Source organism: Triturus cristatus, chromosome 7, assembly GCF_964204655.1.
Source record: "Triturus cristatus chromosome 7, aTriCri1.1, whole genome shotgun sequence".
Taxonomy (NCBI): Eukaryota; Metazoa; Chordata; class Amphibia; order Caudata; family Salamandridae; genus Triturus; species Triturus cristatus.
Window position 1 is genome coordinate 1,304,428,579 of NC_140590.1, and position 26,008 is coordinate 1,304,454,586.

The following is a 26,008-nucleotide window of genomic DNA, read 5'->3' on the forward strand; positions in this document are numbered from 1 at the left end:
TCAGGTGCACTGGCGCAGTCTCCTGCGCGCCTCGGACTTTGCGTGTTTTGTCTTCTGTCTGGACGCTTTCTTCTGGCGCTTCGTGTGCCTGTAGCGTAGCTTGCAATTAGGTCTGTGTACTAGGAGGGGCGAGTGATGCGATCTCTCCTCTGGTAGTGGCGTAGGGAAGCCGCATGTGGTGCGCGCTCTGCACAAGCTTCTCTTGAGCTGTTAGCGGGAACAGTGATCTTTGAGACGTTGCTTCTCTGGGTGGTCGTCCACTCTTGGTGGTGGTGGCTGTCCGTGCATAGCTCTGAGTCTCTTGCAGCTCTTTGCGGGGTTTGTTTGTTTGTAAGGTCCATTAGAATGGACCTTAATCCTGTTAACCCCTTGCATGCCCGCCCCTTTCCCCGCCCAGTGCCGCGCCTTCCATTAGCGGGCGGAGTTCATGACGAGCTGGACTCGTCATGGGCACAGCGCCACCGCAGCCCATGACGAGTCCAGCTCGTCATGGGCACTGAAGGGGTTAAGAAGTGTCTGTCCCTGAAAATAAATTATATTGACATAATACATTGTTTCTGAGGGGAAAGCATAAAATGCAGATTGACAGTAAAATCATGAGAAAACATTGGACAAGTTTAAGCAAGCATTAGAACAATGCGAAATCAAACAAGCAAGATTACCGGTAATTTATAAACACATCTAAATAACTTATCTATGATTAACTCTGTCAAATGGTGGGCGCAAGATGTAATGCTACTAAGGGTGTGCTATTAGTTTCCTTCGTGTCCTTAATGGAGTTGAAACTTTACATTACGATAGTTAGGACATTTTTCATTCTACGGCAGGATCATATCTGTTCCACTACTAGAGATATGCAAAAGAAACAATTGATGAACGGAATGCTGGACAATGCAAACATTCACCCCCAGTCACAAGGACCTGGGTTTAATCCATTATTATGCTCACCACACCACCCCAGTTTGGACCCAGCCATATGCAGATCAGTCTTGACCCGGTTCCTTTTGGGAACAGTCCAGCCGGAACTGCCAATCCTGAACCGGAAACAAGCATCCTGGGACCGGTTTCAGGGTATCACCCTTCATCAGCCAGGCTAGCTTGAATCCAGTGGTGTAGTGAGCAAGGGACCCACGTCTGGGCATACCCTTCCCACTTAGAGCGACATATGCAAAATAAACAATTGATGGATGGAATGCTGGACAATGCAAACATTCCACCCAGTCACAAGGATCTGGGTTTAATCTATCATTCTTCTGCTCACCAAACCACCCCAATTTGCACCCAGCCATATGCAAATCAGCCTTGACCCTGTTCCTTTTGGGAACAGTCCAGCCCGAACTGCCAATTGTTAATTTTGCATTTGTCACCCCGAATGGAACGGGTATGCCCAGACGTGGGTCCCATGCTTCATGCTACTGGAGTCAAGCTATCCTGGCTGATGAGGGGTGAAACCCCAAAACCGGTCCTAGGATGCTTACTTCCAGTCCACGGAGGACCTGGCCTGGCTGTTCCAGCTGGACTGTTCCCATTGGGCGCAGGGTCGAGACTGATTTGCATATGGCTGGGTTCAAACTGGAATGGCGTGGTGAGCAAAAAAATTATGGATTAAGACCCAGATCTCTGTACTGGGGTGAATGCATGACATTGTTCTGCATTCTATCCATCAATTGTTCTTTTTGCATTGGTCACCCCGAGTGGGACAGGTATGCCCAGACATGGGTCCCGTGCTCTCCATGCCACTGCAGTCAAGCTATCCTGGCTGATGAGGGGTGAAACTTTTAAACCGGTCCTAGGATGCTTGTTTCCAGTCCAGGGAGGACCTGGTCTGGCATTTCAGGCTGGACTGTTCCCATTGGGTGCATGGTCAAGACTGATTTGCAAATGGCTGAATTCAAACTGGAATGGCATGGTGAGCAAAAAAACAATGGCTTTAGGCCCCGATCTCTGTACTGGGGTGAATGCATGATATTGTTCTACATTCTGTCCATTAATTTTTCTTTTTCCATTACTAGAGATGCCAGGGTTGGTACCAGTTTGAAATAGAACCTCTTAAAGGTTGAATCTGAGGACCAATCAGCTGCATTAAGGATGTTCTCTAAACGAGTCCCCAAAGAGAAGGCTTTAGATGCCATGGCTCTTCTAAGCAAATGAGCTCCAAATTTGGAAGTATCCGTACCGGCCTCCTGCATGGCCCGTCTAACCCACCTGGCAATGGTAGGGAAGGAAACAGCTCTGTGAGGTTTTGTGAGGCCAATAAGTGATTGTTGTTTCCCTTGTGGACGAACGTCTTCCTTCATGGACTCATAGGCTTTAATCGCCGTGTACAACCCACAATATTGGAACATTTGGGAATGTCTGGTATGAAACCATTTTTGAATTACATTTTGTTCTCATGGAAGATTAAAAGGCCACTCCCTCTGAAGTAAACACTCTACCTTTTAAGTCTGGAGCTCGCACATACAAGACCCTGCAACAGGATACCAAACACAGTAAGGTAGGCAGCTTTGCCGACATCTGCTTTTGTGACGAATATTTATTCGAAGGCCATGATTTAAATAGGCGCAGGTCCTTATTAACATTCCATAATGTAGAATACCTTGGTTTGGGAGGAAAGGATAGTCTGATGCCTCTGGGAAGTTTGCAAACTAACTGATTTTCTCCCACGGGACGCCCATCCATTGGTGAATGACCTGCTTACATGTCCGACCAAAAGGTATTAATAGACCTGTATGCCGAACCCTCAGAAGCAAGGAAATTAAAGATGTGGTCAACATCCGACCCCCACACTTGCTTTTGATATCAGCCCAACCATTGGGACTAGGCCGAGCGGTATCTTTTTTCGTGCTATCTGCCCAAGATTAGGCGAGTAGGGAGGCAGTTTCCAGTGAAATACCTGGAACTTTCCAAAGCTCCCAGGAATCCTTTACGTCATGAGACAAAGAGAGCATGCTGGGACCAGGTGAAGAGGATTGCCTTGGGGATCCCAGAGAAGATCCGGAAACAGGGGTAGAGGGATTAGAAATCTCAAAGTTCCATCAGAACTGGAAACCAAACTGGACATCTCCATATTGGGGTGTTTACCACCACATCGGCCAGCTGTCTCCGAATTCGCGTAGACAACCTCATTATCATCAAGAACGGAGGGAACACATATCCCTTCTTTTTGCTCCAGTACTGGAGAAAAGCATTGGTCACCACTGCGTTAGGGTCAGGGCGCCAACTGCAAAATCTGTCCAACTGATGGTCGAGCTGACAGGCAAATAGGATCCAGCGTAAAGCGATTGTATTTCTTGAAACAATAGTGGATGTAACTTCCATAAACTGGCATCCTGCCAGTGGCAGGAGTGCCAATCCCCCACCCGATTTGCTTTGCCTGGGAGATGTTTTGCTGAGACTGCGATCTGATTGTCTAGGCACTAGGTACCAAACGTTCGAGCCAAAGTGGTTGATGTAGCGAACCATCGGTACCCTCTCTGTGTGCAGGGATAGTTGAGATAAGTGCTTGTTGGACTTGCATACATATAGAAACCCTTCTTGTTGGGCTAGATCCTATTTCTCTTGCAGGTCTGAGTAACAGAGAATTGACCCTCTTTTCCACAGGTCACCCAAAGTGAAAATTCCGATGGTGTCCCACTTGTAGAATCCCGGCTGCATGCTCAGCATACTCAGTCACTGTGTTGACCACAGTGGGGTAGCTTGGGTTATTGTTTCGTGCCATCCGAGTGTTTTGTTTGCCTGGTGCCAAATGTCAACTGCTAGGACCGTGTGGCCGATGTAGCGCCCTTTTTTAGGTTTGGGGTATAGGGCCCGTTGTGTCCTTCCTTTCCCAATTGAAGTCTATCCAAGTGAAGTGCAGGTTCTGTCAAGGGGCAGTACATACAGTGATTAATAACAACTAGTTGAGAAACCCTATAATAGAGTCCTAAATTGAGGAGTGCTATACCACCATCTCACCAGCTTCTTGTTAGTTTGTGTGTGGCAATGCGTGGCGTCTTGCGGTCCCAGAATAGTGTTCCGAGTTCACTGGCAATGTTTTTGAAGTAGGCGTTGGGGACCTTGAACGGACTGTTTTGTAGGATATGTAGAAAACCCAGCAGTGCCAACATTTTAAACAGCGCTGCGCGTCCTAGCAGGGACAGGGCTAGCGTCCTCCAATGTCGCACATCATTTTGCAGTCTGACTACGGGATTTGCTAGATTTTTTGTGTAAAAGAACCTACTGGTCTGGGGTTCTAGACATACAGAGGTATCGGAAACCCTCCTCTGCGATTGTGGGAACACATTCTGGTGGCAATTTGGGATTTGATCCCTGGAGTGTGTGGATTACTGATTTGGACCAGATAGTGGTGTAACCCGAATATTTGCCAAAATTCGTGAAAATGTGGAGGACTCTGTTTATTGATCTTGCCGGCGACTCTAGGTACAGCAGGATGTCATCGGCATATAGGGATATTCTATCCTCCTGTCCCTCTGCCCACTTTAAACCTCTGAGCAGTGGATCGCCCCTGTCCCAGGTTGCGAGTGGTTCCAGCATCAGGGAGAATATCAATGGCGAAAGGGGGCACCCTTGCCTCGTAACTCTCCTCCGCGGTAATGCCCGTGAAGTGTGGTTGTTCACTTTGACTTGTCCCTTATGGGCGGTGTGAAGAAGTTGAACCCATTTAAGAAACTTGGGGCCAAAACCCATTTGGTGCAGGACTTCAAATAGATAGGGCCATTCAGTTGTGTTAATTGCCATTTTGGCATCCAATGATGATATCACAGCATCTTCTGCCAATGTGTTTTTCCTACCCAGGATGTTATGTATTCAACGGGTATTTAAGGCTGTGTTGCGGCCGGGCATAAAGCCTGATTGGTCCTCATGTATTATCTTGGTAATGATAGGGGTGAGTCGGTGACTAGTAATCTTAGCGAGGATTTTGGCCTCGACATTTATCAAAGAGATCGGTCTGTAGGAATTAGTCTTCGGCTGGTTCCACCTTTTTGTGTATAATCACTATTGAGGCCAGCCTTTCGTCTTCGGGTAGAGCCCCCTTCTCGTTACTTTCGAATAACATTTCGCGTAGGTGTGGTTCAGTCTGGGATGCAGTAGCTTTGAGGAATTCGATTGGGAGTCCGTGGGCCCCATTGCCTTCTCTAATTGTATGTTTCTGATTGCTGAGCAGATTTCTTCCTCTGTAGGATCTCCCTCAAGTGAGTCCCTGTCTTTGGGGGACAGGGTCGAAAGGGGGATATCTGGGAACAGTTGTTGCAAGTCTTTTTTTTAATTGTTTTATTGCCATTTGTGTAATAACAGTACATTTTCATACAGGTGTATCACATCAATTTACAGAATTCTTTCTCGCGTTCGGAGATACAATTTCACTAATCATAGGCTATTAGTTACTTCTCTTCTTTTCTTCCAATTTTTTATCATATAAATTGCATATATCACTGTCATGTTTTCAACTGGGATGCTATGCTTTACCGGGAACAAGAGAGCCACCTCCTTATTGCATACCTCACCTTTCTAAGCTGGTATCTGGTACAGGGTAGACCTCGGGCATCTCCAATGACCCACTTATTCCCTGAGTGGACTGCAATAGGTCTACTTCCCCCTCCTGGGGGTCTTTTCCCTTGGTTATATATGTTATCATTAAATACCAAACCCTTGCATCTTCAAGTTTGTTGTCCCTTCTGACTTTTTTCATTCAAACTAGTTCTGCGGTGGCCTACTCCCGCATATTCCTGGCCCATCTCTCAACTGTGGAAGGGTCTGGACTCAAACATCGGATTGCTATTCTTCTTTTTGCTAATACTAAGCCCAGTTGAATGAATTTTCCAGTGAGTTTTTTGGTTTTTGGTGTGGGAAGAAGCCCCAACACCACCCATTTGATAGGGGCTGGTATTGTCCATCACATGACAGTCTGCAGGTTTTCTAACACTTTCCCCCAATAGTATGCCAGTTTGGGACAGATCCATACCATATTATGTTATGTTATCAAAAACTTATAAAAGCGCACAGTCACTGAAAGGTTTCATGGCGCTAAACTTGTGTAGTGTTACGGCACAGGAACTCATGCATAAGCTTGCTCAAACAACCAAGTTTTAAGCGCCTTTCTGAATACCAACAGATTGTCGTACATCCTGATTGCTAGAAGCAAAGCGTTCCAAAATTTAGGGGCGAGGTAGGAGAACTTGCACCCTCCTTGACGTTTGAGCTTAAAGGTAGGGGTAGTCAGTAGATGAAGATGAGCAGAGCATAAGTTACACAATGGAGCATGCTTTGCAATCATGCAACTAATGAATTTAGGACTCCTACCATGCAGTGCTTTAAAGATCAATCACCCTGTCTTAAAAGCTGCACATAGGGCAATTGGTAGCCTATGAAGTTTAGATAGCCATAGTCTGGCAGATTACCATTTAGGTTGTTTATGAATTAATCTTGCAGCCTGATTCTGCACTAATTGAAGACGTTTAAGTAAAAACAGGGGCAAGCCAAGATAAATGGAGTTTGAAAAGTCAAGACGCGAGAGGACCAAGGCAATCACGACTTGTATAAGTGCTGAATGAGACAGCAAGTGGGCGACCTTACGGATTTTACGCAATTGAAAGAAACCGGCAGAGACCACTGCCCCAAATTGTCCTTTGAGTGACAGATCAGCATTAATGGTGCCCCCCAAGCTTTTCACAGCGGATGAGGAAGTGGGGGGGAACATCTAGTTCTGTCGGCCAGTAATGATGGCCCCAAAGGATCTCACTCTTCCCAGGCAAAACTAATTCCGTCTTGCCCGGGTTGAGTTTGAGATGATTGAGGTCGAACGTAATGTGCATCTGAGTGCCTACATCTGGGACAATAGTCTGCACGTTATGGGAATATTTTATGGAGCACTCGTGGAGTTAGATATGCCTGATGTATTACATTATGTGTTAATTTGAACCTTGTGTTTGAGCTTATCTGTTTGACCCCTTCATGTACTTTCTTCCATTCTGTTACTGTAAGGGGCTCGTCCAGTACATCGTCCCAATTTGCATGTATTGTATGGGGATTAGTAGGGAGATCCTCCAGAGGTGCTCTGTATATATATGATACCAGTCTGCTGCAAGTCTCTTACAGTGGTTTCAGCGATCGGGGTATAGAGCCATTCGAAATGCTCAGCAAAAGCCTCTACTATCTCCTGTGGATCTCTGATGACATGGGTACCGTCGATTTGTAATATGGGGAGTCATCGCTCCACTTGCTCCTGTTTTTCTAGCCAAGCAAGCAGTTTACCCGCTCTATCTCCCGTTTCGTATAATTTATATTGGGTTGCCAAATATTTGGCTTTGGCGGCCTCTGTCACTAGGGCTTTAAATTCAAGCTGTTTGATGTGTAATTTGTGTTTGTTCGCTACATGGGTGGTCTGTGTGTACTCTGTCTCACTGTCTTGGATCTCGTGCTCGAGTTGCTCTATTTTCCCCCTCTTTTCCCTATTATGCCCCACTTGGCATGCTAATGCTTGACCCTTAATCACTGTTTTGAAGGCCTCCCATATTATTTGTGGCGATTTCACTGAACCCATATTTTCTTTGAAATAGAGGTCTGTTTGATAGGATATTAATTGGTTTCCCTTCCCAAATTGCTTCTAGAATAGTGAATCTACCCTGTGGGTCTGCCCACCTCCGGTGCAGAATTAAAGGGAGGTTTTTATGGATTAGTATACCCGTCCCTCTGGAGCCAGACGTAAAGCCGGCATGCACCTCCAATTTGTATCCCCATCTGGTCAATACCTTACAGTTATTGCCGACTAAGTGGGTTTCTTGCAATAGTAATGTGTCTAGGGCTATTGTCTTGAGATATTGTAATACTATCCCTCTTTTCAGCTTATCTCCGAGTCCGTTAACATTCCATGTGAGGATTTTGAGTGCGGTTTCCTTGCTAAAATAATGTCAATAGGACTTATTGACATTATTTTAGCACGGGTTTTCGCAGTGACAGTTATCTGCCGTGTCTGGTGTCTTCTCGGGTGAGTTAGGTCTGTGCGCTGTTCTGCATAGTGCCTGAGAATATATTCTTAAGAAGATCCGCACTAGCAATGTTAGTGCGTGTGTTTGTGTCTGTGTGAACCTTTTAATAGAATCAAGTGTATGTTAAGTGGCCCGTTTAACTTTAAACTTAAAACTAACCCTCCCCAACCCCAATTATCCCCCCCTGCCCTGATGACGGACTTTGAACTACCCGCAACCCCAATTTAGCAGAGTGTCTGTCCCCCCCCCCCCCACACCCCTCAAAAAGAGACTAGGTCCGTGGTCAAGCCGTGCCCTCCCCAATCCCGCAGAAACTACACTCAATACAATAGTACTGACAAGTTCTGTTCATCAGCTTCACGGCGATTTTCCCTCAGTTGAATCCAGCTTGTGCGTATCATCCCATCGTGACACACTGCCCCCGGGAAAAGCGGAGTCCAAACCCATCCACCCGCAACAAAGCAGAGTATGCTAGATCATGGCTGGTAGGGGCTCCCGAGTAGACCTACTATTTGATTAGTCGGTATTTGACGATTTCACGGCCAGAAGGTTCTCATCCTTTCCCTGCCGATTCTGCCATACCCTGTTCAATGGTGTTACGAACATACTGGGATTGCTTTGTTCGATTCCCTTTCTGTCTTGAGCGTCTGTCTTTGCCTGAGTTCCCAATTTGTCGCCAGCCATCGAGCCAGTCCCATGCTTCTTCCGGTGTGGAAAGGAACCATGTTTTCCCGTCCGCTTCAATTCATAGTTTCGCCAGGAACAGCATTGCATGTTTGATTTCTTTGTCTCTGAATGCTTTTTTTTACTTCCAGGAAGCTTTGGCATTGTTTTTGCACTTTGATCGTGAAGTCTGGGAAGAAGGTGATCACACTGTTTTCGAATCTCGTGGGTGGGACAATGCGAGCCGTTTGCAAAATAGCATCTCTGTCTCGAAAGTTAAAAACCCTTGCGACTATTCGGCTTCGGAGGGGCTTCCGTTCTTTGCCTTCCACCTGGGACTCGATGAGCTCTCTCGATCGAGAAATTGTTTGACAGACCTTTTGGTTGCTGGTGTTTAGTGATTAGGTCCTTGATAAATAAGTCTGCTGTTGGCTCTTCTGCATGTTCTGGCACGCCAAGAATGCGTATATTATTCCAGCGCGCCCTTCCTTCATAATCGGCAAGCTGGGCCTCCATCCTGCCTTGCTTGGTTTAAAGCATCTGTACTTGTTGATTGAGGCTGATTGTGTTGGTGGTTTCCTCCACTTCCTTGACCGTAGTGTCCATGTTTTGGAGATTGGCTCGGACAAGGGAGATTTCTATATTTACTGTGTCAAGTCTCGATTCTAGGGAGGTGAGGACATTGTTGATGGTGGCCATGATGTCTTGAAGGGTGAGTTTGGGCTGTCCGGGGCCAGCGCAGTCCAGTTCTTGTGCGTTCTCGGTTTCTCATTCCTTTTCTCCTTTATTCCAAGCATATATAACCAATTTAATTGGCAATGCTGCCTTGCCACCCTTGCCACCAGCCATTCTGTTTTGTGTGGTTCGTGCTCTGTGGATTTTGATCATAGGTGTTGTGCGGTAGTCCCCGCCGCCTGCCTTATGGCAGTGTGCCCTTTGTGGCTTATCGGGTTTTCCAAAATGTATTAAGCACTCTGCAGTACCACTGTTCAGTTGGGGATCGTACGTGCGGGGTTGTCCGGTGGTGCTTTGGTGGACCGCAGTGTTTCTTACTTGTTTACTTTCCTTAGTCCTTCCGGTTAGCCTTCCTCCATTTTGCCTGCATTAGTGGATATCTACCTACGGTTGTTTTCCTGTGAGGGGGGTGAGGTCGATCCGGGGAAGAAATGAGCGATTCTGGTGCTGCGTTCCTGTTTGTCTGTTGACCTGGCTCTTTGAGGTCAAGTGATGGGCAATTGCTCCTTTTCAGCTTGCGGCACTGTTCTTGGCAGTGTGTTACTCCATGCGTCCAGTAGTCAGGTTGTGGGCTGACGTCTACACCTCCACCAAACAGTCCTCCCTAGTGCTTGTTTACCAGCTGGGATTGTTGTGACTCTGGATCGTGTCTTTGCTCCGTGCACTTCTATGGGGCTGCCATGTTCAATCCTCAGCTCTGTGTATCATGCTTTTTCTCCTGCTTTAGTTGGTTGCTTGTTAGCACTCCAGCATGCGTCTCCACTTAATGTTGTTTGCTGGGCAATAAATTATGGGGCACAGTAGTCCGATGTGCTGTGGCCTTCTTGAATGGATGAAGGTGGGCGAACACTTCTGTGGTTGCTGCCTATTGATGCTATTATTTGAGTGGTTCTCAGATCCAGCTCCACTAATTCTCTGCTCTACATCAGTCGCCATCCCCCCACCTCACCGGGGAGTCTAGCGGCCTCCGCTGTCAGCCGGTGGTGTGATTCAGGCACCACTGCGGGTCAATAAGGCGTCTCTGAATGCTGGTCTCCGTGTGAGGAGCAGTTTGCCCCCCCCCTCTCCGCTTTGAGCCGGTCTTCTCATTCTGGCGGCGTGCAGCCCTCAATTTGGCTTCCCGCACAGGCTGCACCCTCCGGCACCATCTCGACTACCTCGGCGCCACAATGCCCTCACTCATTCCGACTCCGCGCCGCCTGCACTCACCGACCGCTGTCAGCTGGAGTCACAGTTCAATTCGACAAGACCACCCAGACTGCGTCTCTAGGGCCCTCCCGGGTAAATCGGATCCTTGTACTCCTTTGAGGTATTTGTTGCTGTGGTGCAGCGCGTCGTCGTGGGCTCAGTTCTGGGCTCTGTTGTGGTCACAATGTCGCTTCCTTGACACTGTGCGCACTGGAGCTTCGCAGCAGACACCCAGCGGCTGTCGACAGCCAGACCGGCAAAGCTGCTTTTTTATACGGCCACAATTGTTCTGAAGTCCCCCGGTCCCTTCAGGTAGGTGAATTCGCGGACACCGATCGTGTTTCCTTTAATTAAAACTCGTTCTTCGCCTGCTGCGCTGAACGTATTCATGCTTTTGCTAATGGTAATGCAGGTCGGTGGCCTTGATTCCTGCAGTGTTCGATGTTACCCTACCAGGCAGCTCAGCTTTATCGTGCCGCTCCGAGTCAGTCACTCGTCACTGACTCGGACGGCTGGACATCAGTGGTAAGGTGCCTGCAGCAGTCTTCACTGGTTCTGGTCCCCAGTGCCTGGTGTTGCTACACGCCTCTGGGTTGCGCCTCCTGCATCCTCTGGCCGCAGACGGTAGGGACGCCGCCCAAGCACAGTGCAGAAGTCAAGGTGGTTCACCTTCGCGGCCCAACTAGGCAATCGGGCCTGCCGCCGCCATTTTCTTTGCCTCTTCAGATTTAGACTTAGTTTTTCAGTGCTTCGGCTGAAATAAATCACTGATGATACAGCCTGTGGCACAAAGGGCTTATGCTGTCAATTTCTTGGGGATTTTGAACCAGATTTAGGGCGGAGTTTGGCAGGATTATGGATGAGGATTCCAGAGCCTCACTAGTAAGCGACCATTCCCTTCGGCGGTTGGCCACGCCCTCCCTCTTTACAGTATTTTGATTATTCATTATTTTTCTAAACCCTTAGTTTCCTGCATTCATTATGACGTACCTTCCCCTTCTGTTCCTTAAACTGTTGTATTGCTGATCATGAACTGGCTCAAGCAGTTGATGGAGGATGATTACTTGTGTTTGATTTGTCTGCAGTTCATTTGAACTATGTACAAGGTGTCTGTGAGGAATGTTGAACCGTGACTGTAAATTAAAAACAATACATATTTTTATTCTGTTTGTTTCACACATATCAATGTAAGAATATTGCTTTGGAGCATTTTCAAATATATATTCTATATTCTCTTCAATTAGTATAGGCTGCACAATGTTCTATACAAGAAATAACTATACTTTTATTGTGCCCCTTTTGCTTGTTCAATAGGCCTTTGGGTGTCAGACTCCGCTTACTTGACTGCTTGCAGAAATTGAGCCACAATTGTTTGCACATAATGAAGGTAAGCTGATCCTCAAATGGTGTTTTAAATAAATGAACTAGCCTGGCAGTATGTCTTCCACAGTGTCTATCTAGTGAGGTGTTGTCTGGTCCAAGAATGTACACAAACAAGTTGACGATGCTAGGCTAATGATTTTGATATTAGAGTTGGTTGGTTTCACTAACCATGCTTTTCTATGAATGGGAGTTTGAGTTATAGGATTGGTTATTTTGGAAAAAGCTGTTCATATTGATGTCCTCAACCTACACCTTAAACATTTTAAACTATTGTTAAAGATAATCTAACTTGAAGGTGATTTAGATTTTTGTAGGATGTCCTATATCGTATAGTTCTTTGTGGTTAGTAAAGGAAAACATTGCCTGATTGTAGTATTGCAGTGTTGTTGCAATGCAGCGTAATCGCATTCCAAGCTCAATAAATGCAGTAGGTATACCTCCTCATCTGGTGGCAGTATCTCTTCCTTCAGTCCCTGTTCATGTGTACCAGCAACGCCTGGTTTATCAGATATGTGGCTTGTGAGGCTCCTTAGGTTGCTACCTTGACCACCATCAGGAAATCCAGAAAGTATGAAGTTCAGGCTGCACGAAATTGCCTTAAGGTCTTGTTGGTCAGGCTTCTTCTGCCCATTTTTATCTTTTAGCCTTTTCACTCAACTTACTCTGGTCCCTTCACTTTCCCTTTTGTGGACCCTCACATTATCATCCTTATCCTCGGACTGTTGAGTTACTGTACAGATTACAGGCCCACTCACTACTCGTGGCCAAACCACTGCAGCCTGCCTTCCTTGGTCCATTCTTTGCCCTCCTCCTGTTTGACTTTTGTTCTCCTTCTGTGTGCCCCAGTACATTGTGCTGCTTCTGCCATTCTACCCTCCTTTGTAATCTTGCTATACCTGCCCGCTGTTCTCCATGTGCATGCTTCTGCCATGTATGGTCCATTGTGTTGGCCCTGCCGATGCATGCCTGCTTGCCGTGGTCAGATTGCTTTGTGCTCCTGCCCCATTCTGTCAGCTTTCTGTGGACCACTTGCACTGGCCTGCCTTATGTGGTCAGCTTGTTGCCCCTGCTCCGCCTCCCTGCCCTTAGTTCTCTGTGTGTGGGCCCATGCCCTTAGTTCTCCGTGTGCGGGCCCATGCCCCTTCCCTCCTGCCATCCATTGTCAGTTGTGCAGATGTTGCCCATGCAGTCCTCCATGGTCAGTTTGCTGACCCTGTCCTCCTCCTCCCTGTCCTTTGTTGCCTGAGTCTGCCTCTGCACCCTCCTTCCTTTCCTGTGTGGTCTTTTGTGATGCCACTGCCCCTCCCTCTTACCCTCTGCTTAGCTTGCTGCTCGTACCCACTCCTTCTGTGACCTCTGCTGACAGAGTACATACCTCTTCCCTTCCCTCCTTCCCTGCATGGTCAGATGTGCTACCAGTGCCCTTCTTGCTTGCCTTCCTTGATTAGCTTATTATCTCTAGCCTTTCCCCCCTCCCTTTTTCTTCCATTGTCATAGTCCATAACCCTGCCCCCTCCCTCCAGCCCTGTGTGGTTTGTTGTGCTGTTACTGCCCATCCTGCTTGCCCTGCATGATTACCTTGCTGCTCATAACCCTCTTCTCCCTGCCCTCTGTCGTCTAACTGCGTCCCTGATCCTTCCCTACTGCCCTGTGTGGTAGTTTGTGCTGCCACTGTCCCTCCCGTTTGTCCTTAGTGCTTAATTTGCTTCTCCTAACAAATTCCTCCCTGCCATCTGTTGTCAGAGTCCATTGCTCTGTCCCCTCTATCGTGCCCTGCATGGTCTGATGGACTGCCACTGCTCCTCCTGTTTGCCCTCTGTGGTCTGCTTGGTGTCCCTGCCCAATCCCCATACACTCTGTGGCCTGTACTGGTACTCCTACATCCTCTCTCTTACTCTCCATAGTCTGTTGTGCTGCCAGTGCTCCCCCGCCTAACCTGTGTGGTCTATTTTGTTGCCACGAGCCTTGAAGCCTCCCCTACATGGTCAGCTTGCTACGCTTGCCACCTCCCTCCTTCTCTAAGTGGTCCGGTGTGCTCCTACTGCCCCTCCCTCCTGCCTTACATTGTTCATTCAGCTGCCACAGCCTCTCAGGCGGCCTGTCCTGCATGGTTGGCTTCCTACTTTTGCGACCTCCTCCTGCCCTGTGTGATCTGTTGTGTCTGCTTGGACAGCTTGCTGCCTCTGTCCCCATTCCCTCGCCCTGCCTTCCGTTGTCCACATCCATGGCCCTGCCTCCGTCCTCCCTATGGTGTTCTAATGAAAAACTATAGTGTTAGCATTCTGCATTTATGACAAGTGTGACTCACCAGTAGTTGTTTTGATGGGATCAAAACTGTAAAACGTAAAGCATTTTAAAAATGAACAAAATTAGTTGTTTTTTCTTATCCGAATTATTATTAGTGCTCTGGATAGCTAAAATTTGGGCATGTTTTCTCCTTTCTTAAATTTGACAAAAGGATTTTAAACTAACGGCTATTTTTCTGTTTTGTATTCAATTGATTTGTTGCACAAGTTACTTAAGCATTTTGTGCACCTCTTATCCCAAAGGATATATTTCGGCTACATTTGGGCTTGTTTGTTAAGGGCGGCTGTCTAGGGAGATTTTACAGTTATCAAGTTATCTCACATCCTCATTTACTGCATTATACTCAGTTCATGCTGTGTTAGTCACCGCACCCTGCCCTAAGATTGCCCTGCTGGGACACTCAAACCCGGCGATAAAGGCACATCGGAAATTTTTTGCGCTGGGACTTCTGTTGGCAAAGCGCCATGTGGCGTGCAGATGGGGACGAGGGCGAGCGCCCAAATTCAAGATTTGGCTGACTACGATGTCCACCTGGCAGGAACGACTTCACAATTATGCTGACCTCTTACCACACAAGTCGCGGCCCAAGGACCTCTGGGGACCCCTCATTACATATCTCCTGCGGGCTCAGAACGGGGGCGAATCCGAGGTGGACGGGAACAGGGACACAGATAGGGTCAGCCCATCCAACATGCTTTGTCCTGAACCTACTCCACTGACTGCGGCGACGGGTTGATTTCCCCTGCCTCCTTTATTCTTTCCCTTCCCACGTACAACATACATGGCACTCCCTGTACGCCCAGACTTGTTATACGCTTTCTGGTATACTTGCACGCCAGCTACACAGGCGGGGGGGGCGGGTCTGCCGCTTCCCTGGATTTTGGGTGAAATAAACCCTACTCTACTATAGTACATGCTGTGTGGCATTCAAGGAAGTAGCACCAGTTCACGTTCTCTGATTGGATCACGACTATCCCCTCCCAGGACATTGGATGGGTCAGTAAGGTGCAGAGCGACACTACGCCGGGCTTTGGCTGCACCCCGTAGTGGGATATGTTTCACTGCAGCTCTGCACTGAACGGTCCTTTACGCCACATACTGAGTATGGTGGACACACTCTCTGGGAGAGTACAGATATTATTGAAGTTCACGGTTGGTTATAAAAGATAAAAGAAACCTCAAGTATTCAATGTTCAAATATACCTTGCTGATATAACTGCTTAAGTATGCATCCTACAACAGCTTTAGTTACATTACTTCGCGGCCGGCCAATGTGGGTTGTAGGCGACATGCTGTGTTAATCAGTTACTCCTTTCTAGCAAGTACTTCACGACTATGAAACTGCATGTTGTTGCTGCCGGCCTGTTAACCAAGGCTGTAGGCGAGAAGCTGTGTACTATTTGTTGATGACCAATAAAGGTTTTGGGGAAAAAAAAAAAAAAAAAAAAAAAGATCTGTGACAAAATCCATGCTTATCGTGTGCCAAGGAGCTGAGGGGATAGGTAATGGATGAAGGTAACCTGCTGGGGCCACATGGGGGCTTTTCGATTGTGTACAAACTGGACATGTTTGAACATATCTTTTAACGTCATCTAAGAGAGTTGGCCACCAAAATTGTCGCTCAACAAGCTCAACATTTTTCTTGCACCCAGGATGACCAGAAAACACAGAATCATGTGTCCAGGACAAAAGTGTCTGTTGAAGTTCTTTAGTTGGAACATAAACCTGATCCCCATGACACCACAAATCCCTATGTTCGAGGCATATGAGCTGCAGATCACACACTGAGGATAAGATCGCCATCTGGTGTTGGGCTCGGATGATTGCAGGTTGTTGTTGTCTTCGGAAGAAGCCTTTGGTCACGAGGTTGGTGACTCCTCCCCTGGACAACAGTGCGCATGGGCATCCACTCCATCGTCAGATTGTTTTTTTCCGCCATTGGGTTCGGATGAACTTTTTTCCGCTCCAGCAGAAAACTTCCAGCAATCGATTTAACTCTTTAATCTTCATTCCATCGACGTCGAAATCAACTCGGACCGGTTCCGGAAGCGGCTGATGGACAGGACACCCTTTAAAAAATGCCCCCAGTATGGAGCGAAGTTCCCCCACAGTGACCACCACGAGGTTTGTAACCTCTGCCTGTCGCCGGAACACAACGAATCGACCTGTCCAGCTTGTGCCGCTTTCCGTTCGAAGAAGACCCTCCGGGACCGAAGAGCTCGACGCCATATTATGGCCAAACCAGCTCCAGAACCGGAGGACATCTTTGCTCAAGATGTTCCTGAAGATGACACCGAAGATCTCGAGATCGTGTCCGAGGCCGACGATTCCGATGACCTCATCACTCCAGGGCAGCGTGTGAGTACCACCCCCCTGCCCCATCCAAAAAGACAGTGGTCAAGACTCCGCCAGCTGGGCCCAGTCGCGACCGGAAATCCTCTTCAGAAGCCCCGCCCTCGGGCCCGGCTCCGAAGACATCTAAGCCTGTAGGTGGCTCGGGCTCGAGCAAACCTCATGTGATTGTGCCTTTAACACCCTCGGCACCGAAAAAACCACTGTCGGCACCGAAACAGGCTTCAAGACCGAAATCTCCTTCGGCACCGAAACGTTCCTCGGCACCGAAGTCTCCACCGGCGCCGAAACGTTCGACATCGATGCCTAAAAGTCCCTCGGCACCGAAACATACATCGGCACCGAAACATACATCGGCACCGAAACATACATCGGCACCGAAACATACATCGGCACCGAAACATACATCGGTACCGAAACATACATCGGCACCGAAACATACATCGGCTCCGAAAAATCCATCGGAACCGAAAACTTCATCGGCACTGAAAACTACGTCCACACCGAAAAAAGCTCATAAAGACCCGAAACGGCCGTCGCCGCCACCACCTTCGGAGCCGGGTGAACTTTTTCGCCCAGATCCTACTCAAAAGCGGATCTACATCCATCCCGACACTGGACATGTGACTGCCGTCCCTTACAAGAAACGGAAGCTGGACATCACACCTCCTCCAGCTCCCATACGGAAAAAGGACTGTGCCACTTCACCACTTCGTCCTTCCTCTCCTGTATTACCTCCTAACCCGTCCCCCCCTCCTCCTCCTCCTTCTCCTTTACCCTTACCTTTACCATCTCCCTATCATTCACCTCCTCCACAGGATGATAATGATGACTTAGGGGGAGGGGCGGACCCTGATTTATTTAATGATCCTGTTGATCCACACGACCCTTTTACATTTCCAGGCACAGCACCAGTAGATGACTGGTCTTATCCAATGCCTGACATGCCTGATCCCACTACCTACCCCTCCAAGCCCTCCCCTCCTGATGACCATTTGGGGTTTGGCCAACTAATAAATAGGGCAGCAACATTCCATGGTGTCACTATGCACACAGACCCCCTTGAAGAGGACTTTCTCCTCGATACTTTTGAGCAGTCACAAAAAACTGTTCACATACTGCCCATGATTAAAGGGGTTATAAAGCATGCCACTGAGGTCTTTAAAGACCCTCTTCGAGCGAGGGTTCTCAACCCCCGCATCGGAAAAAAGTACCGACCAGCCCCGCAGGACCCTGCATACATTAAAGCCCAGCTCCCTTTAGACTCCTTGGTCGTATCAAATGCCAGGAAGCGCGTTAACTCGCAGACAACTGGAGAAACGCCTCCCCCGGACAAGGAATCTAAGCTTTTAGAGGCCTCAGGCAAACGAGTCGCCGCACAGGCGGCGAACCACTGGCGTATTGCCAATACCCAGGCCCTGTTAGCCCGGTATGATAGGGCGCATTATGACCAACTTGAGGACCTTCTTCAACATCTGCCTGATCCCTTTAAATCCCAGGCCGCTGACCTCATTCAAGAAGGCAAGTTAATATCTAATGCCTCCATTAAATGCGCCTTAGATGCGGCAGACACTGCTTCTCAGGCGGTCAATACTAGCGTCTTACTCAGACGACATGCCTGGCTCCGTATTTCCGGTTTTAAACCGGAGATTCAAACCGCAATTCTAGCTCAACCTTTCAACCAAGAGCAGTTATTTGGCCCTGCAGTGGACACTGCATTAGAAAAAATGAAAAAGGATAATGAGACTGCCAAGTCTATGGGAGCACTGCAGTCTCCTCAAAACCGGGGTTCCTTTTGTCGCTCCATTTATAGAGGAGGCTCCAAAAACACGGCAACTGAGACCACGTCCACCTTTAAAAATGCTGGACAAACATCCCCTAACAGAGGATATTTCCGAGGAGGTTATAGGGGAAACAATAACAAAGGTCGAGGGCGGGGCAACAACAACAACACCCGCACCTCCCCAGCCACCAAACAGTGACTTGCCACCACTCCCCCCAGACCATTCCACTCCGGTCGGGGGGCGACTCCAACAATTCCTACCTGTCTGGACTTCCATCACCACAGACAGATGGGTAAGACAAATTATCCAGTCTGGCTACTGCCTAGAACTCATACAATCCCCCCCAAACATACCACCCAAACAACGTCCAATGTCCTCACATCATCTCTCTCTCCTCAAACAAGAAGTTCAATCCCTGTTACAAAAACATGCGATAGAACCAGTCCCTCTTCAACATCAGGGAACAGGGGTGTATTCTCTATACTTCCTCATTCCCAAAAAGGACAAAACATTACGGCCCATACTGGATCTCAGACTGCTAAACCAGTATATACATTCAGATCATTTTCATATGACCACCCTCCAACAAGTCCTCCCACTGTTACAACAGGGAGACTTCCTTGCCACATTGGACCTCAAGGACGCGTACTTTCACATCCCTATGCATCCCGCTCACAGAAAATATCTACGATTTGTGGTAGATGGGCAACACTATCAATTTACAGTTCTCCCATTCGGAGTAACAACAGCACCCAGAGTGTTCACCAAGTGCTTAGCAGTCGTGGCCGCGCACCTCAGAAGACAACAGATCCATGTCTTCCCCTATCTGGACGATTGGCTCATAAAAGCCAATACTCGCCAAAAATGCGTTCTCCACAATCATCGCACAATTCAAACTCTCCACAATTTGGGATTCAGTATCAACTACCCCAAATCCCATCTACAACCTTCCCATTTACATCAGTATCTGGGAGCAACCATAGATACATCCAAAGCCATTGCTTATCCCAGCACTGCCAGGATAGCCAGTATACAAAATCTCATCTCTCAATTTCAAACGCATCCATCTCTTCCAGCAAGAGTGTTCATGCAGCTTCTAGGCATGATGGCGTCATGCATCTCCATAGTCCCACACGCACGACTTCAAATGCGCCCCGTACAGGAATGTCTAGCACAACAGTGGAACCAAGCTCACGGACAACTTACCGATCTGGTGTTGGTGGACAGTCGCTCACTTCGCTCACTGAAATGGTGGAACACCATCAACCTGTCCAAAGGGCGGCCGTTCTTAGAGCCTCTTCCACAAGTTGTGCTAACTACCGACGCATCTCTCACAGGGTGGGGAGCCCACCTCCTTCACCATACCACTCAGGGCAGATGGACCAGTCAACAGAAACTGCTCCACATCAACCACCTGGAACTCTTAGCAGTGTTCCTAGCACTAAAATCCTTTCAGGTTCACCTAAAGAACAAAACTGTCCTCATACGCACAAACAACATGACGACAATGTATTATATACAGAAACAGGGAGGGACACATTCTCTCCAACTGTCCCAACTGGCACAGCAAATCTGGAGATGGGCAATTCCACAAAACATCTACCTGTTAGCAGAACATCTCCCAGGGATCCACAATCAAGTGGCCGACCTCCTAAGTCGCCACACGCAGCAGATCCACGAATGGGAATTACACCCCAAGGTTCTACTCCCCTTCTTCCAAAAATGGGGACAACCAGACATAGACCTGTTCGCCACTCCCGAAAACACAAAATGCCCAACCTTTGCCGCCAGGTTTCCACACCCACAGTCGAAGGGCAATGCCCTATGGATGAACTGGTCAGGCAGATTTGCGTACGCTTTTCCGCCTCTCCCACTAGTTCCATTTGTGGTACGCAAACTGAAACAACAATCGTTAACGCTAATACTAGTAGCTCCCACTTGGGCACGTCAACCGTGGTTCACCACACTTCTGGAACTATCTTTAGTTCCACATCAAAGGCTACGCCTCTCCCCGGATCTATTAACCCAGAACCATGGAGAAATCAGACACCCAGATCCTCAAACACTGAACCTAGCGATCTGGCTCTTGAAGTCTTAGAGTTCGGATACCTCAATCTCCCTCCAGACTGTATGAATATCATAAAGGAAGCTAGACGACCTACTACTAGAGCGCGTTATGCCGCAAAATGGAAACGATTTGCCATCTACTGCGCTAATAATGACATACATCCATTGGATGCCTCCATCCAAAACATCATTTGCTATCTACTACACTTGCAAAGATGCAATCTAGCGTATTCCTCTATACGTTTACACCTAGCAGCCTTGGCAGCCTACTTGCAAAATAGGCAACACCTGTCCCTTTTTAAGGTACCAGCCATCAAAGCGTTTATGGAAGGTCTCAAAAGAATTCTTCCCCCAAGATTGCCACCTGCCCCAGTGTGGAATCTCAATGTGGTTCTAACAAGACTTATGGGTCCCCCATTTGAACCTATGCACAAATGTGAATTACAATTCCTAACATGGAAGGTAGCTTTCCTTATCGCAATCACTTCCCTACGCAGAGTAAGTGAAATGCAAGCCCTTACACTAGAGGAACCTTTCTTACAATTACACCGTAACAAAGTGGTTCTTAGGACAAACCCTAAATTTCTTCCAAAAGTGATTTCCCCTTTCCACCTTAACCAATCAGTAGAGCTACCAGTCTTTTTCCCAAACCCAGACTCCGTTGCTGAAAGGGCCCTACATACCTTAGATGTCAAAAGAGCCTTGCTTTATTACATCGACAGGACAAAACCTTTTCGAAAGACGAAACAACTCTTTGTTGCTTTCGCACCACCACATAAAGGCAATCCAATCTCCAAATCCGGTATAGCCCGGTGGATAGTTAAATGCATCCAAATATGCTACCTAAAGGCTAAACGTACACTTACAGTTCCCCCTAGGGCGCACTCCACGCGTAAAATAGGGGCTTCTATGGCCTTCTTGGGTAACATTCCCTTAGAAGACATTTGCAAGGCAGCCACGTGGTCTACCACGCATACCTTCACTAAACACTACTGTGTTGACGTGCAGGCCAAACAGGCCTCAGTGGGCCAGGCTGTCCTAAAAACTTTATTTCAAGCTGCTGCAACAGATACAGGCGACCACCGCTAAGGGGAAGCACTGCTGTATAATCTATCCTCAGTGTGTGATCTGCAGCTCATATGCCTCGAACGGAATATGCTACTTACCAGTATGCATCTGTTCTTGGCATGTAGAGCTGCAGAGTCACGCCCGCCCGCCCGGGACCTGTATCTGTTCCAGCATCCGTCTTACTTAGACATTACACATGGACATCCTTTCTTTCATTCCTATACACTCCATCTTTTCCCATCATGGCGAAAAAACAATCTGACGATGGAGTGGATGCCCATGCGCACTGTTGTCCAGGGGAGGAGTCACCAACCTCGTGACCAAAGGCTTCTTCCGAAGACAACAACAACCTGCAATCATCCGAGCCCAACACCAGATGGCGATCTTATCCTCAGTGTGTGACTCTGCAGCTCTACATGCCAAGAACAGATGCATACTGGTAAGTAGCATATTCCTTTTTCTTAAGTCGGGTAAGATCTTGTTTTCTTTTTGCGCTCTTTCAATTTGTAACCAAAACTCCTGTGGGCCACAAAGAGCAACAATTTTATCGTCAGGAATAACCGATTTACACTCTTCCTGATCTACCTCAGTACTTTGGAAACTAAGGCGTGACAAGGTATCAGCTTTCTGTTGTTCTTTCCCAGGCTTATAGGTGATGACAAAATCGTACTCATTGAAAAACAGAAGCCAGCGCAGCTGTCTAGGTGTTAAAGCTTTGACATTCTGATAGAATTGTAGATTGCGGTGATCTGAGTAAATAGTGACAGTATGGCGTGCTCCTAACAAATGATGACGCCATTCCTCAAAAGCTAACTTAATGGCAAGTAACTCTCGTTCTGCCACCGTGTAGTTTTGTTCGGCTGGTAAAAATTTTGGGTAAAAATAGGCAACAGGGTGGAGATGACCGGTAGTTGGATTTCATTGTGATAAAATGGCTCCCACCACTACTTGAGAAGCATCCGCTTCCACGTAAAATGGTTGAGTGGGATCAGGGTGTTGTAAAACGGGTGCTTCAGTAAAGGCTTTTTTTAGACTTTGAAAGGCTTTCTCAGCCACATCTGACCAACTAAAGCGAACCCCTTTTTTTAATAACTGCGTGATAGGGGTCACCAAAGACGAAAACCCTGGAATGAAGCGTCGGTAAAAATTGGCGAACCCCAAAAATCGTTGGATATTTTCACCGACTTAGGGGATTCCCAATGCAAGATAGCCTGAACCTTAGAATGATCCATGCCGATACCCTGAGGAGAGAGCACATAGCCAAGGAACTCAACAGTGGAAACATGAAACATACATTTCTCCAGTTTGATAAACAACTGATGTTCTCGTAAGCGTTGCAACACTGCCCTGACGTGGTGTATGTGTTCCTCAGTAGACGTAGAATAAATCAGAATGTCATCTATATAACAAATGACACAAACATCCAAAAAATCCTGTAACACCTCATTAATGAAAAACTGAAATGCAGCAGGAGCATTACAAAGCCCAAAGGGCATCACAGTATATTCAAACAATCCGAACTTAGTTCGGAAAGCCGTCTTCCACTCATCACCCTCTTTTACACGAATAAGATGGTAAGCACCCCTAAGATCAAGCTTGGTAAAGATGGTGGAATTCCTAACCTGATCCAAGAGGACGGGAATGAGTGGTAGAGGATATCGGTTTTTAACTGTGACCTTGTTTAATGCGCGATAATCTATGCAATTGCGAAGTTCCTTGTTTTTCTTCAGTACGAAGAATAAAGGAGTACTTACTGGGGAGGTAGAATGACGTATAAACCCCTTCAAGAGTAAATCATCTAGATATTCTCTTAAGTATCGTGTTTCTGGATCTGAAAGAGCATAGATTCTGCTACAAGGCAAGGTAGCACCTGGAATGAGGTCTATTCGGCAATCAAATGACCGATATGGTGGAAGTTGGGTGACCTGTACCTCTGAAAAGACATCAGAAAAATCTTTGTAATGGTGAGGCACAGGAGATCCTTGTTCTTCACTAGGAACGCTAACAGAAGCACAATGTAAAGGTGTGATGGGCATCCTCTTATTCGGATAACAAGAGTGAGCACAAAAAGAAGAATCCAAGGTTAATGTTCTTTTCACCCAACCAATCTTGGGGTTGTGTGTCTGAAGCCAAGGTATTCCTAAAATAGCGCCAAAGACTGGAGTGTCAATTAAATTAAATTGAATCTCCTCAGAATGTCCATCAGCACAAACCATGGTTAATGGTTGAGTCTGGAATTGGATCAAACCTGAGGTTAGTTCAGATCCATCAACCGCTCAAACTGGTTCTGGAACCGTCTTCTTGGATGTTGCAATATCCAAGGTCCTAGCCAATCCGATATCTAAAAAGTTTCCAGTAGCTCCTGAATCTAACAAGATAGGAATAACTTTCCTTACTTGTTTAGACAAAAGCAAGGTGACAATGAGTGTTAAATGTCGAGGGACAGTAGTCATCGTATTGGCCAAATGTTGTGGGGAGACCCGAGAATCAAAAATGCTCGATAGGGGGGTCTCATCCCTTATCGGGCCAGGACGTTTCCCGAAGGGTCATCTGTAACCAAAGGAGACTCACTGCTACCAATTACTTTTCTTGGCGTGGTTGGTTTAGAAGAGCACTCTCGAGCAAAATGCCCCGCTTTCCCACAGTACAAACAGAGTTTCAATCTACGTCTACGGTCTTTTTCCTCTTTTGACAATGGCCCCCGAACTCCACCTAATTGCATGGGCTCTACACTGTCCGAGTTGATATGATTAGATTCCTTTCTTTCTTGTTTAAACACTAAAACCCTCGAAGCATCAGGTCGCAATTTCTCCCCTTTACGTTCTCCTAACCGATGGTCTAAGCGGACCACTAGGTCCATAAAATCTGAACAATCAGTAGAGAGATCAACAATTTGAGCCAGAACATCCTTGAGCTCATCCCGAAGCCCACGATAGAACAACAATGTTCTTTTCTCTTCAGGCCATTCGGTCTCAGCAATTAAACGATTGAAGGAAGTCATATATGTTAATAAACCTTTTGAACCTTGTCGTAAACTCAGGAGTTCATTATCACTGGCCTGTATGAACTGGTGCCTAGCAAACAATTTACGCAATTCTGATCTAAAACGAGAAAAATCATGTAAAATAGGATCATCCCTATCCACAAAAGGAATAGACCAGTTTGCTGCGAATCCACCTAAATACGACAATACAAAAGCCACCTTGGCTTCATGGTTTTGGAAGGCCGCTGGACGACACAAAAAATGTAACTGACACTGATTAAGGAAAATATCAAACTTTGAATGATCCCCAAGGAACCGCTCCGGGGGAGCTAAAGGAACGGAAGTTGGGGTAGTGACTGAAACATTAATAGGTGGAACCGAAGGAGTCTGAGAATTAGTAGACTGTAAAGTGAAACGAGGTGGCTGTAGCACCACTTTGGGTTGAACTGTAGGATCCCAAGGATTATCGCGAGGTCTATAGCACTGTAAGTCATCTCATAACTGGGAATTTTCCTGTTTTAAGTTAGCTACTTCCTGTCTTAGGTCTTGTAGCATCTGCGAAAAATCCTGCATGGACGGGGTGCTTTTATCTACAGGTGAATCCATCGCCCAGGTCAACTGTAAATGTTATGGCTTGACTTTCTGTCGTATTTGTCGAACCACTCACCTGAAATCCAGGTAGTTGACGGGGGCGATGAAGAACTTTCCCAAACCCGTCTGGACTATCTCTCAACCTCACTGATTCCAACAATGATGTTGGCAGATACTCCAAAAGGGAAGGGGATTGGGACAAATAACAACACACAAAGAAAGAGACACTGCAACTTCTCTCCTGGACCAGCCCGGTTCTTATTAAAGAAGGTTGCTCTTGTTCTTTTGGGCTACAGGGAAATACAATGACACAATCTTACAATTCTATCAAGCGACAGGATCAAGACCAATTACTCTTTGTATTCCACTAAGATCACCTTTTGTTAAATGTATTGATTCTGCCCTCTAAGATGCGCCTTTTTTCTATGCGTTGGTACTATTGGCGAAACACTGTAGCAAAAGAAACAAGACTGTCATACACTTTTGCATACTCCTCAAATAGTAAATGAACTCTCTCCACCTTTTGCTCACCTTCTGTCTTACTATCCCTTTGTGTTCTTTATAATCTTTTGTTTACTTCTTTTCTGTGAAGGTAAACCCTGTGGGAGATAACCTATGTACAACCTATAAGTACTGAAGGTAAGCTCTCTGGGAGATAACCTATGTACAACCTCTAAGTATTGACCAGTAACTGCATTGAAAGTCTATGATCACACAGTTCAAACAGTGCTGCATTACAAGTCTATGTTCACACAGTTCAAACAGTGCTGATAACAAACAATGTGAACAGAAATATTTCTACTAGAACATCAAGCGTTTTTCCAAAATAACACTCCCTAATGTGTCCGATTCACATTAGCCTTAGATCAGAGGCTCAGAACAAGCGAGCGCGTCTTTCAATG

At 47.0% G+C, this 26,008-nt stretch overlaps 1 protein-coding gene across 4 annotated transcripts in view; it reads left to right on the forward strand.

Annotated features, from left to right (window-relative positions):
- Positions 1–26,008, forward strand: part of SAMHD1 (SAM and HD domain containing deoxynucleoside triphosphate triphosphohydrolase 1) — a 1,667,622-nt gene that overhangs the window by 245,062 nt on the left and 1,396,552 nt on the right. For all 4 annotated transcript variants that reach the window (XM_085618924.1, XM_085618923.1, XM_085618925.1 and 1 more), the window contains one exon: positions 11,886–11,958. In XM_085618924.1, the coding sequence (XP_085475050.1) occupies positions 11,953–11,958 (6 nt within the window). In that variant the 5' untranslated portion in view covers positions 11,886–11,952. The remainder of the gene's footprint in view (positions 1–11,885; positions 11,959–26,008) is intronic.